General features: G+C 39.9%; 1 protein-coding gene across 5 annotated transcripts in view; it reads left to right on the forward strand.

Moving 5' to 3' along the window:
* Positions 1–10944, forward strand: part of rbm17 (RNA binding motif protein 17) — a 29929-nt gene extending 18985 nt beyond the window's left edge. For 3 of the 5 annotated variants that reach the window (XM_061961331.1, XM_061961333.1, XM_061961332.2), the window contains exons 10-13: positions 1823–1896; positions 2021–2119; positions 4860–4932; positions 10712–10944. In XM_061961331.1, the coding sequence (XP_061817315.1) occupies positions 1823–1896; positions 2021–2119; positions 4860–4932; positions 10712–10809 (344 nt within the window). In that variant the 3' untranslated portion in view covers positions 10810–10944. The remainder of the gene's footprint in view (positions 1–1822; positions 1897–2020; positions 2120–4859; positions 4933–10711) is intronic. The other 2 variants (XM_061961334.1, XM_061961335.1) reach the window with 1 other exon arrangement.
* Positions 10945–16751: the final 5807 nt, after the last annotated feature.

Genomic DNA, 16751 nt, shown 5'->3' on the forward strand with positions numbered 1-16751 from the left:
AACATGAAACAATACTTTACAGATACTGTAATATGATTGTTCATGTTTGTCACTCACTACAGATTGGTGTTGTATCACATTGTGTTGTGTGTTACAAACTCAAACGTGTTTCTTGTTGCCCTAGAAGCTACCTTATCTCTTTCCGTAGCTAACTTTTATGGCTAATGTGTTAGTACGGTACGCTAGAAATAGAGTTCCTCAGTGTTCTCTCTTACCATAACAATGTTGCTACAACTTGGTTATTATACAGGTTACACAACGTAAATGAAGTATTGTTGACGCTTTTTGAATTCATTTTTAAAGTGATTTAGAGGTAGAGTTGATTGCTCCCATTAGCTGCATTGTTAGCCACCAAGAACAAGCAGATCTTTACATGTTAGAATGCAAACCGGCCTCGTATGATTGTGAACGATAGGCGAAATTGATCAAAAGTTCACTTCTCTTTAATACATGTATTTAGGGGTGTAACGTACACAAAAATTTCGGTTCGGTACGTACCTCGGTTAAGAGGTCACGGTTCGGTTCATTTTCGGTACAGTAAGAAAACAACAAAATATACATTTTTGGGTTATTTATTTATCAAATTTGCTAAATCTTCCACCAAAAATATTTGTCTCAGTGGAATATTTGATGTGAAGTAATGGGAATCTTGGATAGGTCAATAATTCATAATAACATTGATTTTGATTCAATATTATGTTTTGAGCAATGACAGTTTGAAAGAAAAAAAAACAGCTTTGTTTTATTAGTCAACATTGCAACTTTTTCTAAACTACATTTAACCTTTAAGCTTTTTTATTTCACTTTTGTTATATTTTTGTTTATTTGAATAGTATTTTTAGAATGTGTCGTGGGCCTTTAAAACATTAGCTGTGGGCCGCAAATGGCCTCCGGGGCACACTTTTGACACCCCTGCTATAGATAATAAAAAATTAAATGTGATAAATCTATGGATAAAAAGCAGAGCCTGACGTTTATCATAACTCTCTCTCTCTCTCTGTCTCTGCCCCTCACTCACCAATGCTGCTGTTTGTTTTGTTTTTAACCCCTTCTTAACCCTGAACGTACATTGAAAATACACGCAAACCTAACTCAAAATGCTGGACATTTGAGGCATTTAAGAAACTCCGCCCTGACAGCTCTGCAAAAGAGGACATGTCCGGTGAAAAGAGGACGTATGGTCAGTCTATCCTAGCCCGTTAGCTGCTAGCATGCCGTGTGTTTTGCCTCGGTGTGCATTGTTTACACAACGTGCGTTACGCTACTTAATATGTCCGTGTGGAAACTCATTCGGTACACCTCCGAACCGAACCGGAACCCCCGTACCGAAACGGTTCAATACAAATACACGTATTGTTACACCCCTACATGTATTATTTCTTTAGTTTCAATGCACATACGGTAATATGTGCCATAATAAGACACTGCGGAGAGAAAAGAGTGCTATAAGTTTTTCTTTTTGGCAGTTTTGTGTTACTGGCAAAAATACACAAATAAACCTGTGAGGAATGCAAAGTTCAAATAAGTTCAGGTGTTAGATGACCCACATATGCACTGCCTATTATCTGCTGTTTTTCAGTAGGGAAATAAAGAAAAGTTGGAGCAGCAAAGCTCTATAACAGCAAAGTATAACCAAACAAGTAAGATTAAAAAGAAAAAATAACGCCATAGAAATTTTTTCAGATCAGATTTTCAACTGCGTTGACGCTGCTTGCCTTAACAATACAACTGATATGATACAGAGTGCAGTATTAAATGTCAATATTTTATTAGAGTAGAAAAAAAAATCATGACTTTTTATCTCCTGTTTGCTCCAAACCAGCAGACTCCAAGAAGTCTGATGCCAACCCGCTCACAGAGATTCTCAAATGCCCGACCAAAGTGGTCCTGCTGAGGGTACGTCTGTCATCTCAGTAGAAGTCAAGCATAAAGTGATTTAATGCAGAAGTGACATGAGAACAACTCAGAACTAGAACCCTTTTGTGCCCATGCAAATCACGCTGCTGCATTCCTGCTATAGAACATGGTGGGCAGAGGAGAGGTGGATGAAGACCTGGAGGGAGAGACCAAAGAAGAGTGCGAGAAATACGGCAAAGTGATTAAATGTGTCATTTTTGAGGTAAGCAAGAGAAGGGAAATGAACCTGGCGTGTGGGATGGGTACTGAATTCGCTACTTTTAAAGTTATAGAGCAAATCCCATTGGTACTACACTCAAAGTTTGATTTAACTTTTGTTGGAGGCCATAAAATCCCTCTTTTTTTCCCTTCAAAATAATACAATAAAATGATCCCGATTTATATAGTGAAAAGTAAAACAGAAAGGCTTTGCAGACTTACCAAGGTTTAGTGGTTTAAGTTTGTCAGTGTTTGTATCTTTCTCGCTTGAGTGTTGAGGCTGCTTAATCCTGTCTCGTCACAATTGTACACATGCGTCTTTTCCCAAGGGGTCACCCGTCAATCAACCACTTCAGAAAAGACAACAAAAAGATCTTGGTTTTTTTTTTTTGATGAAGGCAGATGAAAGCGAGAATAAAGGCCAGCAAAACCAAACATGGACGACACCTTGAAAGTAAACAATCATTTGTCGCATCTGCTTTACGTCACTGTCGAAAAGACTCCCACGTCAATGTCGGATTGCGCTCCCATGTCACAGAATGGGGCGGGCACTATCTGCCAGTGGGTCGATACAGGGTTGATAGTCGATAACGACATAGCGAATATTCAGGATCCATGGCACGACCGCGTTTAATAGAGCATCAATCTATAATCGTACCGCGTTATATCAAACCTTACCTGTACCAGGTATCGATTCACTTCAAATGAAAAGGTGCCATATTTCCAAACAATCACTCTAGCGGCACTCAGGGCGGACTCAGTTAGTCTGTATCACTCGAACATAGTTAAGCTCGATGTTAGTTTACATTGGATTTGCCATAGACATGCTACTGATTAGCATTAGCAATTTTACATGGCGATTTCAACCTTTCCAAATTTGGTCATTTAAAGTACAACTAATATCAGGCCTGGGAACTGTCTGGGAAAAGTTTCAGCGTTTTTAAACATTAATTTTCTCGTCAAAATATCACTTCCACGATTTTTCGAATAAATATATAAATAGAAAATAGATCCACCATAATTTGTACTTGCTGTTCCTCTTACATTAACGCCGCACTGAGTTGCAGGACGGGGCACCAAAACAAAGTCGCTAGTTAGCATCATCTAGCTAGCTTCCTCGTTGTTGCCTGCGTTCGCTCGCCAAGCCACAACGTAGACGGCGTTCTACTTTGCTGCTAATCATGTTTGGATGATTACACTGTTAGTTTCGCACCAGTTGTAGTAGTAGAGAATTTATTAGCAGCCAGCGAGAAAGTATATTTCTTGACGTGACGCGTTAGAAAACAGAGGTCACAACAAGTGTATTGCCCGAGGGCGCGTGGCTACAGGATAGAGTTGCCAAATGAGAAATGTTTTCTTAGTTCTTTGCATGCATGTTATAGAATTTTACATGACATTTTCAATGACGATAATCTACTAAAAAAGTATGTGGTACATTACATTGAACAGCAAAAAGATGACAATAAATCTAAAGATAAAATATAGTGTAGAAATGCACCTTATTGCAGGAAATGTAGTCTTGATTTTCAACATTTTCTTTCGGGCTTGCATGGCAGCACTTCGTGCCGACAGCAATGTCCCTCTTTTTTTGTCAGTTTTCCTCTTTTTTTTTTTTTTTTTTTTTTGCTCACATGCCTGTAAGATGCACATTACAATCAAACAGCTAGTGTGTCATAAGTACAATACTTACATTATACACACTTTGTAGGGCACAAACAAAAGACTAGACTTAACGGCAAAGACTACTTCCTGACTGACTAACACGACTGCCCTCTTTAGTCTACTACACTGGGAAAAAATGCCCGTCATAAAAAGAGTAAAACAAATGCCATCCATCCATCCATTTTCTACTGCTTATTCCCTTTTGAGGTCGCGGGGGGCGCTGGAGCCTATCTCAGCTACAATCAGGCGGAAGGCGGGGTACACCCTGGACAAGTCGCCACCTCATCGCAGGGCCAACACAGATAGACAGACAACATTCACACTCACATTCACACACTAGGGACCATTTAGTGTTGCCAATCAACCTATTCCCAGGTGCATGTCTTTGGAAGTGGGAGGAAGCCGGAGTACCCGGAGGGAACCCACGCAGTCACGGGGAGGACATGCAAACTCCACACAGAAAGATCCCGAGCCCGGGATTGAACCCAAGACTACTCAGGACCTTTGTATTGTGAGGCAGATGCACTAACCCCTCCTCCACCGTGCTGCCCAAACAAATGAATACAAGTTATTTTTGCTTGTAATGAGCACAAAAATCTTCCAATGGAACAAGCCAAAATTGTCTTGGTAAGATTTCTTGAAATAAGACATTTAAGCTTTAAAAACTCAAAAGTGATATAGAAATAAGCAATTAAAACTTATTTTTAGCTATATTTACTCATGTTGTGAGGTTTTGTGATGCTCAAAAGGAGTATGTTGTTTTGTCAGATTGCCTAAAAACAAGTTCTTCCAGTGTATATAATACCTGCAAATGAGACTCAAAAATGTAATGAAAAAAAACAAGATATACCAACTGGACAGCACAGTTATGGTTATCAGCTCACTGTTAATGTATTTTTTTAACTAAACAAATGAACACACAAAGAGTAATACAAGTACTTACCGGTACACTTGGTACTGTTGAATACCAGTATCGACTCCCAGGTACCAGGAATCTGTACTGTACTGATTTAAGTATGAAAGGTACTCATGCCATCTGGCATTTTATTCTGGGTAACGTAACGTTGTCTTCATTTCTTTAGATTGCAGAAGTTCCAGACGACGAAGCCGTCAGGATATTCTTGGAGTTTGAAAGGGTGGAGTCGGCTATCAAAGGTTGGTGTCCATTGATTGATTGATTGAAACTTGTATTAGTAGATTGCACAGTACAGTACATATTCCGTACAATTGACCACTAAATGGTAACACCCCAATAAGTTTTTACACTTGTTTAAGTCGGGGTCCACGTTAATCAATTCATGGTACAAATATATACTATCATCATAATACAGTCATCATACAAGTTAATCATCAGAGTATATACATTGAATTATGTACATTATTTACAATCCGGGGGGTGGGATGCGGAGGGGGTTAGGTTGCTATCAGCATACTTCAGTCATCACTTGAACACAACAGGAGATGACAGACATTTCAGATTTTTTGTTCAGTGAATTGATGTAATGGCATTGCTTTCTTACTACGGTTGTATAACTGCTCTATTATTGTGAGGGAAAGTCTTCCTTTCTAATTGCGTTGACCCAGATCAGAAAGAAGGTGAGACTGGGCTCCCGGAGGTGTTACATCATCTGCGGTCCAGTCGTCTCCCAGCGGCACCGGGCCGAATCAGGCTTACATAACTGGTAAAGCAGGACACTTCCAAAAACAAGTTCAGGAAATGTAACAATAGGTATTAATCCTTTGCCAAGCTTTTGTGACAAGATCATTAGAAGCAGGGAGCAGTACAAGGCAGTAAAATGTATGACGTCTTTCTTAGCCTGTGTGCCGAAAAGGGTTACCTTGGCACACTGCAGATATTGGCGCGGCGTTAGAGCAATTTGCAGAACTGTTAACGTCTGCAAAAAATCTGGACATTTGGGGACTGGTGGCTTCTATTAGGCTCTAATCAATCATAAGTATTATTGTGCTGAGTGACTGCCAGCCATGAAGGCCTTGCTGCTGCATTTGGCACCATGCTTACACCAAATCCAAATAATCATCACAAAAGTTGTTAATTACCGTAATGACCCTAATAAAAGACAGCCTTTTTAACCTGGGGAGGTAAAGTTGCCATGGTGCTGGGCGATAATGGCTGAAAACTGTATCACAATATACCGTAAGTGTTTTATATCGGTCGATAGCAATGAATATTGATATTTTTGAAAACTTAAGTAAAATACGGACCAGGAGAAAAGAAGATGTCAGGTTCAAACACTGATGACATCTATTAAACAAGACAAGAGGCAAAGAATTAAACAGAGACAGAATTCAATTTGGACTCAATATATTGAGGAGAGTCGCTCGGACATTGTCTCCTTCTACAATCTTCAGCACGCTCTGCCCAAAGATTGCACTCCTCCTTCTTTATTTGACTTTCTCCCCCCACCTGACCACAGCTGCTTTTAGAGGGAAGTGGGTCGTAAACAGTGTTGCCTTTGGTTACTGAACAGTTCAAAAGAAGAGGTCGTAAAATAGTTAAAAAAGAGTTCCATAAAATAGTTCCAAAAAGAGTTTGTAAAATGCTTCAAAAAGAGTTTGTCTGGAAATTGGGCAGATCCTTGGTTCTCTCCACTTTGAAGTCTTTGGGCTAGAACAACATCCTTCTGTTGATTACCATACATGAAAGAACACAGGAACACCATCTTGTCCCCCCCCCCCCACCCCCCCTACACAGTGGAGTTTTACGAGCCTTACTCTTGGTAGGTTTCAAAAGACAGCCTTTTGTCTTCTTGTCAGGAACACAATGTAATACAACGTTTTTGTGATCATTTTGAAACAATTATTCAAACAATATAGTAAATGTCAAATATAACCGTCCTCTGCTTATAATCCTCACAGCAATCAAGGCGGAAAGGACATTTCAACACAAGCATGGAAAACAATCAATGTTAACCAAATAGTAAAATCACATTGAACAAGCTCTTAAAATAAGGAAGATGCTTAATAAAGTGTAACAAAATAGTGCAAAGTGTGAAAATGTAAAACCTGACGTTACAGCTGTGCACTAAAGGGTGAGCGCGGCTGAGGTGGTGTGGTAGTGCCGATTACAAGCGCCTACGGTACCTTTGAAGTGAATTATATTTATATAGCACTTTTTCTCTAGTAACTCAAAGCGCTTTACATAGTGAAAGCCAATATCTAAGTTCCATTTAAAGCAGTGTGGGTGGCACTGGGAGCAGGTGAGTAATGTGTCTTGCCCAAGGACACAACGGCAGTGACTAGGATGGCGGAAGCGGGGATCGAACCTGCAACCCTTAACTTCCTGGCACGGCCGCTCTACCAACCGAGCTATACCTTTTAAAAAAAACAAAAAACTGAAGTGTAATAATGTTGAGGCGACTTTTCCTCTTTTATCCACAATTTCTACATTTTTACTTTCTCACTACATGCAAATAATCAACCACCAGACAACAAGATGGCGCAACCAAACTTGACAGTTGATAGGGTTACCTGATTGGTTGTTGTTGTGTTACTCCCACTGATCAGTTGCCTTTGTTCACCTTCTTGTTTCCTTTTTACGAAGAAGAAAAAAAATTAGTCCAGCAGCTCGAAGGCCTTTTTGTTGCAAATCGAAAATTTTAAAAGATTATTTATAATAAACACCTTCATTAGGGACGGCGTGGCGCAGTGGAAGAGTGGCCGTGCGCGACCCGAGGGTCCCTGGTTCAATCCCCACCTACTACCAACCTCGTCATGTCCGTTGTGTCCTGAGCAAGACACTTCACCCTTGCTCCTGATGGGTGCTGGTAGCGCCTTGCATGGCAGCTCCCTCCATCAGTGTGTGAATGTGTGTGTGAATGGGTAAATGTGGAAGTAGTGTCAAAGCGCTTTGAGTACCTTGAAGGTAGAAAAGCGCTATACAAGCACAACCCATTTATTTATTTATTTATTTATTCATTTTGTCTTTAAAAAATAGTTCTTCAGTGTTCACTCTTACAATAACAATGTTGCTACATTTTGATTGTTATACAGGTTAAGGCAGTGTTTTTAACCACTGTGCCGTGGCACACTAGTGTGCCGTGAGACACAGTGTGGTGTGCCGTGGGAGATGATGTTATTTCACCTAAGTGGGTTAAAAACCAGTAATTATAATCTGCAAGTGTGCCGTTGTTGAGTGTCTGTACTGTCTAGAGCTCGGCAGAGTAACCGTGTAATTCTCCTCAATATCAGTAGGTAGCAGCAGGTAGCTAATTGCTTTGTAGATGTCGGGAACATGGTTTGTTGTCGTGATCACAGCGGGAGGCAGTGTGAAGGTAAAAAGGTATCTAATGCTTAAACCAAAAATAAACAAAAGAAATGACATTGAAGCTTAGGGACGGCTATGCTGAACGAAACTAAAACTGATCTGGCTGCAAAGTACGGTAAACAAAAACAGAATGCTGGACGACAGCAAAAACTTAAACTTGTGTGATCATCAGACGGCGTCCACAAAGTACATACGAACATGACATGACAATCAACAAAGGATAGCAACAACTTAAATAGTCTGGATTTCTAAAACAAAGGGAATAATGCTCAAAGGAAGACATGGAACTGCTACAGGAGAAGCCACCAAAATAGGAGCGCAAGACAAGAACTAAAACACCACACACAAGAAAACTCAAAATAACGGTGTGATGTGACAGGTGGTGACAGTACACCTACTTTAAGACAAGATCTATATTGATGCATGCTTGGCTATGTTTTAAGTTCACATCCAACACTTGCGAGAGCGACTTTTTACTGTCAATATCAGCTTCCGAGTTTAATTTTTTACGTTTTCTGCTGGTGGTGTGCCTCTGGATTTTTTCTATGAAAAAAATGGGCCTTGGCTCAAAAAAGGTTGAAAAACACTGGGTTAAGGAACATAAATTAAGTATTGTTGACAGTCTTTGAATGCATTTTTAAAGTGATTTAGAGGTAGAAATAATTGCTCCCATTAGCTGCATTGCTAGCTACCTGGAACGAGACGATTTTTATGTTAGAAAGCGAAAAGAACCAAAACCTTTTGTCTTCTTGTCTTTCGTGATTGTGAATGATAGGCAAAATTTTAAAAAAAAGTGCTGTTCCCCTTTAAAGTTTTTTTTTTTAATGATAAAACGTGTGTTGGGTCGTCACGTCTGGTTTATGGGACGTCACACAAATTCCTTTTCCTGCGAGTATCGATCAAATATTCTGTCTAACAGAGCATAGCAGGTAGATTTATTGTACACAATTGAATAGTTGTAATCTGCATACTTGCCAACCTTGAGACCTCTGAATTCGGGAGATTCGGGGGTGCGGGGTTTGGTGGTAGCGGGGGTGTATATTGTAGAGTCCCGGAAGAGTTAGTGCTCCAAGGGATTCTGGGTATTTGTTTTGTAGTATTTATGTTGTGTTACGGTGCGGATGTTCTCCCGAAATGTGTTTGTCATTCTTGTTTGGTGGGGGTTCACAGTGTGGGGCATATTTGTAACGGTGTTAAAGTTGTTTATGCGGCCACCCTCAGTGTGACCTGTATGGCTGTTGACCAAGTATGTCTTGCAGTCACTTTCGTGTGTCTGCAGAAGCCGCACACAACATGTGACGCTGTTTGCATGGGGAAAAAGCGGACGCGACGACAGGTTGTAGAGGACGCGAAAGGCAGTGCCATCATGGCACGCCCTCAGTATTTTTGTCCGGGTGAAAACCGGGAGAAATTCGGGAGAATGGTTGCCCCGGGAGATTTTCGGGAGCGGCACTGAAATTCGGGAGTCTCCCGGAAAAATCGGGAGGGTTGGCAAGTATGGTAATCTGTTTATACAAGTTTAGATTGGGGAACATTGTTTTTGTAGACATTAATATCTTGTACTCGTGCTTGCTTGCTTATCCGGTAAATGAGATGTGTCACCGGTCTGTGAGTTTATCGAAGTTTAATCGATCAGGCTTTTATGATCATTTTGATTTAAAACAGTAATACTAACCGTGGGAAGTTTTACTGAGGTTTGTCATTATATCGTGTATCGTTACATCCCTATCAACAAGCCAAAACAAGAACAAGCTGCTGTACTCTATATGCGCTGCTCTGCAAACATGCGTGCCCTCACAAATGATCAGAAATCACAAAAATGCTTGACCTTAACAACCATAATGCTGCAATAATAAACATTTGAAAAAAAAAGTCAAATCCACTTACATTAACTTTGGCAAAGGAGTAGCTTTTCTCTTATGCTGTGTAATAAGTCTGCTTTGGCAACTTTTCCAACAACTGTCTGGTCTCATCACAGTTCAACTTGCTGTACTACAAAGCCTGGTTTGTCAATTCTTCTATACGTGTACGTGTGAGCCCCATTAATGTGCTCCTCGCAAATAGTCTTTTAAAGTTAAAGTACCAATGATTGTCACACACACACTAGGTGTGGCGAGATTATTCTCTGCATTTGACCCATCACCCTTGATCACCCCCTGGGAGGTGAGGGGAGCAGTGGGCAGCAGCGGTGGCCGCGCCCGGGAATCATTTTGGTGATTTAACCCCCAATTCCAACCCTTGATGCTGAGTGCCAAGCAGGGAGGTAATGGGTCCCATTTTTATAGTCTTTGGTATGACTCGGCCGGGGTTTGAACTCACAACCTACCGATCTCAGGGCGGACACTCTAACCACTAGGCCACTGAGTATTATTTTTCTTTCAACTCCACAGCGATTCCCTCCGTCTTTCCATTCTGATGTGTTGTCTTTTTGGGACTCGTTGAGTTAGAAAATGGACAAAACTTGCAAAGGCTCAAAAGCACAGAAAAGACAGAGTGACTAGTAGTGTACTGTGCAGCGAGTGACGTGGAGGGCTCCGCCTCCCTAAAAAAGCCCTGCACTGAGACATGGTTTGTCAATCAAAGTTTGGTTGGTAAATGGAGGTTCCACTGTAAAAGTTAAGATGAACTGTTCCTTTCATTCCTCTGCAGCCGTGGTGGATCTGAACGGACGTTACTTCGGCGGACGTGTGGTCAAGGCCTGCTTCTACAACCAAGACAAGTTTCAAGTTTATAAACTGGGCGAGTAATTCTAAGGTCATCATTTCCTGTTGTGTACATAAACCCCCTTTTTTATTTTACAACTCATACCAATTGTGATGTGTCTCAGTTACGTCGGCATGAAAAATACCTTTTATGTCTCCACAATAAAGGGTGAAACTTGATTTTGCAAACGGTAGAATGATTTTAGCAACAACGTCGCAAGGAAAAAAAGAAAACCATGCCCGAGGAACTGGTTCTCACTTCCTCTCGCTGGGTTTTGTCTCGCTAGTGTTAACCTCCAAGGGGGCGGAGGATTGTACCTTGGTGCATTATGGGAAGGAGCCTCATTCAGAACTTATGTAAGCGCTCCAATGGGTCCTGGAGGTTTTTGGGTGACAGGGATCCCTGCGGGGAAGCTTTATTAAGTCAGAGATGATGAAATGAATGAGAAGTACCACATTCAAACCTTTGAGCCGTGGGAGTAGGAGTTAACAAGCTGGGGCTTTAAAGTGAACACTTGGCATGAACTCCAACGTCAGACTCTAATGACATTAGCAGCTTTTCCTCAGTGCTCCACATAAACATTGTAGCTGTACACAACGCTTTTTTGGGCTTTGGCTGGTGACATGTCACCCGTGACAGTAATTTGACTGTTGGGAAGGTAATCTAGGACAGTGTTTTTCAACCACTGTGCCGCGGCACACTAGTGTGCCGTGAGATACAGTCTGGTGTGCCAGTGGAGATTATGTAATTTAACCTATTTGGGTTAAAAATATTTTTTGCAAAGCAGTAATTATAGTCTGCAAATGATGTGTTGTTGAGTGTCTGTGCTGTCTAGAGCTCGGCAGAGTAACCATGTAATACTCTTCCATACCAGTAGGTGGCAGCAGGTAGCTAATAAAGGTGTCTCATGATTAAATCAAAAATAAACAAATGGTGAGTGCCCCTAAGAAAAGGCATTGAAGCTTAGGGAAGGCTATGCAAAATGAAACTAAAACTGAACTGGCTACAAAGTAAACAAAAACAGAATGCTGGATGACAGCAAAAACTTACTGTGGAGCAAAGATGCGTCCACAAAGTATATTCGAACATGACATGACAATCAACAATGTCCCCACTAAGAAGGATAAAAACAACTGAAATATTCTTGATTGCTAAAACAAAGTAGATGCGGGAAATATCGCTCAAAGGAAGACATGAAACTGCTACAGGAAAATACCAACAAAAGAGAAAAAGCCACCAAAATAGGAGCGCAAGACAAGAAGTAAAACACTACACACAGAAAAACAGCAAAAAAGTCCAAATAAGTCAGGGTGTGATGTGACAGGGGGTGGCAGTACACCTACTTTGAGACAAGAGCTATAGTGATGCATGCTTGGTTATGCTTTAAAGTCATATCCAGCAATTGCGACAACCACTTTTTATTGTCAACTGAGTTTAGTTTTTTAATGATTTCTGCTGGTGGTGTGCCTCAACGCAAAAACTGTGCCTTGGCTCAAAAAAGGTTGAAAAACACTGACCTAGGAAAGTCTGACTCACATACCAGCGAGTGAGGAAAACACCAAACCACGGCAATGGCTCCTCCGAGGCAGATCCAAAGGCTCACTAAAAAGCAGCGCAGAAGGCCCGAAGGGGTCTGATCCAAAAGGCATACAAACCAAGAGGGAAACATCAAGAACCCAAAGGAAGAAACACAAGAGCACAGAGCTCCTGCAACCAGCAGCGCCGACATCTAAATTCCATCCATTTTCTACCGCTCGTTTAGTGTAGCCAATCAGCCTATCCCCAGGTGCATGCCTTTGGAGGTGGGAGGGGCCTATCCCCAGGTGCATGTCTTTAGAGGTGGGAGGAACCTGGAGTGAACCCACCCAGTCACGGGGAGAACATGCAAACTCCACACAGAAAGATCCCGAGCGCAGGATCGAACCCAGGACCTTCGTATTGTGAGGCAGACGCACTAACCCCTCCTCCACTGTGCTGCCCACACAATTGTATGTTAACGTAACATATTATGGTAAGAGTCATTCAAATAACTATAACATATAGAACATGCTATACGTTTACCAAACAATCTGTCACTTCTAATCGCTAAATCCCATGAAATCTTATACGTCTAGTCTCTTACGTCAATGAGATCAATAATATTACTTGATATTTTACGCTAATCCATCCATCCATCCATTTTCTACCGCTTATTCCCTAATAATTTTACACATAAGTCGCTCCTGAGTATAAGTCGCACCCCCGGCCAAACTATGAAAAAAAACTGCGACTTATAGTCCGAAAAATACGATAATTATATATCCATTATATTGACATGTACACATATATACGTATAGGCCAGTGGTTCTCAAATGGGGGTACGCGTACCCCTGGTGGTACTTGAAGGTATGCCAAGGGGTACGTGAGATTTTTTTTAAAAGGATTTTTGAATTGTTGCTATTTTTAGAATATTTTAAAAAAATATTCTAAAAATAGCAACAATTCAAAAATCCTTTATGAATATATTTATTGAATAATACTTCAACAAAATATGAATGTAAGTTCATAAACTCAGTGAAGCACAAGCTCAGGTTTCTCACTAAAATGTCTGTCAAAAAGAACTGTGAAAATATTCAGTGTTGACAGCTAGATTTTTTGTGGACATGTTCCATAAATATTGATGTTAAAGATTTCTTTTTTTGTGAAGAAATGTTTAGAATTAAGTTCATGAATCCAGATGGATCTCTATTACAATCCCCAAAGAGGGCACTTTAAGTTGATGATTACTTCTATGTGTAGAAATCTTTATTTATAATTGAATCACTTCTTTATTTTTCAACAAGTTTTTAGTTATTTGTATATCTTTTTTTCCAAATAGTTCAAGAAAGACCACTACATTTGAGCAATATTTTGCACTGTTATACAATTTAATAAATCAGAAACTGATGACATAGTGCTGTATTTTACTTCTTTATCTCTTTTTTCAACCAAAAATGCTTTGCTCTGATTAGGGGGTACTTGAATTAAAAAAATGTTCACAGGGGGTACATCACTGAAAAAAGGTTGAGAACCACTGGTATAGGCTATATAAATATATATGTATACACACACACACGTATGTATATAAACACGTGTATGTGTATATTTATGTGTATATATATATATATATATATATATATATATATATCTCAGTATATAGTTACTATACATGCAGTTGGATCTTGTCCAAATGTGTTTAGCCCAATGTGGCCCCCAAGTCAAAAAGTTTGGACACCCCTGGGCAAGAGTAAATAAATAAGTTTTCGGATGGGACTTTGTCAAATGAAAAAAGAATGTTAAATGAACGGTCATCAAAGGAGCACTAGATGAATAGTGCATGGATTGTATTTAGTATAGCTTGTGTTTTAATGGTTTTATTAACCATTTATTTCTGAGATATTACCCTCATTTTCTTTGTCACCTCCAGCTTTTCAAACTGTAGAGCCCCTATCTTAAGGATTGGCTTTTCAGCATCACTGGCAAGTATTTAGTGACAGTGAGTCATGCATTTGCTTCTGATCATTGCTGTTCATTACCATTGGTGAGTTTGAAAATACATAAAATACCAGTGCTGCTTTTTGGAAACGCTCAACCTGTAAAAGTTTGGAAAGAGCTTTCCTATCAGGACAAACAAGTCTTGTTTCACAATCACAGTTTCTACCTTTTCACTTGACTTTCTGACGTCTTCACGTGGATAGTTCTTTAACACCTTTTTTTTGTTCTTACATTCAGGTTAGTTTTAGCCCAGTTGACCTCCAACTGCAGTGACTCACTTAGAGGGATGTTGTAAAGAATAAGTCAACTAAGATGTTTGTGTCACATGCAGCTGATGCAATAATGTGAAAGAAGGTCACATATGAAATTGAAGTCAAAACTGCAATAGATGAAGCCAACTTTCTTTTTTTTTTTATCAAACATGTTGCCTAAATGTTACATTTGTATACATGTTGTTTAAAGGGAACTTTTGTACAGTCTCCAAGCTGCCTCCTGACTATATATGTATTTATATTACATGTATTGTGTAGGACAGGGCTTCTTAACCTTTTTAACCTCAGGGCCCAACTTTTCCACTACAGAGGGGCCGGGACTTACTCAAATATTAACACTGAATAATAATCTTACTGTTGATTTTAATCATATTTTTTAAATATATCTAACCTACTTACAGTTTACAACCTTGTCAAATGATATGAAAGCAAGATTAAACCTTAGGCTTAGGTCAGGCTGATTAGAAAAAAAAATAAGAGAGAGTGATGAAAAATACATAAAATAAATTCTAACTAAATAATAATAACAAAACTGTTAAACTGAATAGTCAATCAAATTAGAGTAGAAATGAAAATACAGCTTCACCATTTTAGTCATATTTTTTGCACTTAACATCTCAATGACTCTTATCTCCAGACTTCTTCTGTTTGTTTGATATTGTCATTACTGCCACAAGTGGTGGAAAAGTGTATTATCATCATTTCTTTTTATTCCTTTAATGAAAATGCATATATACAAGCCATATACAGTTGACACTTTCATTGTTTTTTGTTTCTTATACATTTACAAGTAAGTACAGGCCCATACGGACCACAGCTGAGAAACACATATTCTTTGGCGGCTCAACAATGGGACCCCGGCCCTATGGCTAAGAAACAATGGTGTAGGATATACTTTGTTTATCCCACAATGGGGACATTATGTGGTTGCTGTGCAGATTTAAAAAGTCCAGAAACAATAAGGTAAAAACTAGATATATGATTCCTTTTTTATCCGATTAATCACATTTTAAAATTTGTATTAATCACAGGTGATTACTTGCTTGAATAATTGAAGTTAGCTTACGAAAAGACCCTAATATTTCAACACAAATGCAATTTTATTGTCTGGATGTCATCCAGGAACATGTCATTTATTTGCACAAAACTTGGTAACGGTTTTGTCTTAAGTTCTCTCAGGATGTAGTTTGGACTGAAGTTTGCCAGCGAGACCACCAGTCAAGAGTCTCCTCTCTCATTTTAGGACTGACCTGTGCATTGATCCGATCACTAACCAGGTACACTCAATTACATGTGTGTTCATGAATAATGCCATCATTTGTTGTGATTAATCACGAGTTAACTTGTTCATTTTGACAGCCCTCGTAAAAACGCATGAAAAAGAGAGGGAAACCAAGACAAGAAAAGAGCAATAAATATTACATACTGGGCAGGTGTGGTTGCACCATGCATAGAAAAACAACAAAAACACCATCTCAACACGCACAAACTACCAAACAAAGCAACCAGGAGAGCCGACTCCGGCCTAGGCTGCCCACTAGCTCTCGACCAATGTCCATTCCGCATGGACGAGCGAGAACATGAGGTATTTACACAAGTGGTGTGTATGAGTAAGACCTGCTGATGACTCAGGTAGTACATAACCCGGAGGAGTGATACTCCGCACGTTCCACTCCGGAGGCAGCAGACAAAAATAGGGGAACTGAGTTGCATCACACAAGATGAGGTCTAAATTTAGATGAGCAAGACTCGCTTGCAAATATCATTTTGGGCCCAAAAAGTGAGAATTACTCACAAGCACAAAATCAACTGACTACATCAGTGAGACGCAGTCTAGTGTGCTGTGGGAGATTATGTCATTTTACCTATTTGGGTTAAAAATATTTTTTGCAAAGCAGTAATTATAGTGTGCAAATGATGTGTTGTTGTTGAGTGTCTGTGATGTCTAGAGCTCGGCAGACTAACCGTGTAATACTCTTCCATATCAGTAGGTGGCAGCAGGTAGCGAATTGCTTTGTAGATGTCGGAAACAGCGGGAGGCAGCGTGCAGGTAAAAAGGTGTGTAATGCTTAAACCAAAAATAAACAAAAGTTGAGTGCCCCTGAGAAAAGGCATTGAAGCTTAAGGAAGGCTATGCAGAACCAAACTAAAACGGAACTGGCTACAAAGTAAACAAAAACAGAATGCTGGACGACAGCAAA

Source organism: Nerophis lumbriciformis, linkage group LG05 (assembly GCF_033978685.3).
Source record: "Nerophis lumbriciformis linkage group LG05, RoL_Nlum_v2.1, whole genome shotgun sequence".
NCBI classification, from domain to species: Eukaryota; Metazoa; Chordata; class Actinopteri; order Syngnathiformes; family Syngnathidae; genus Nerophis; species Nerophis lumbriciformis.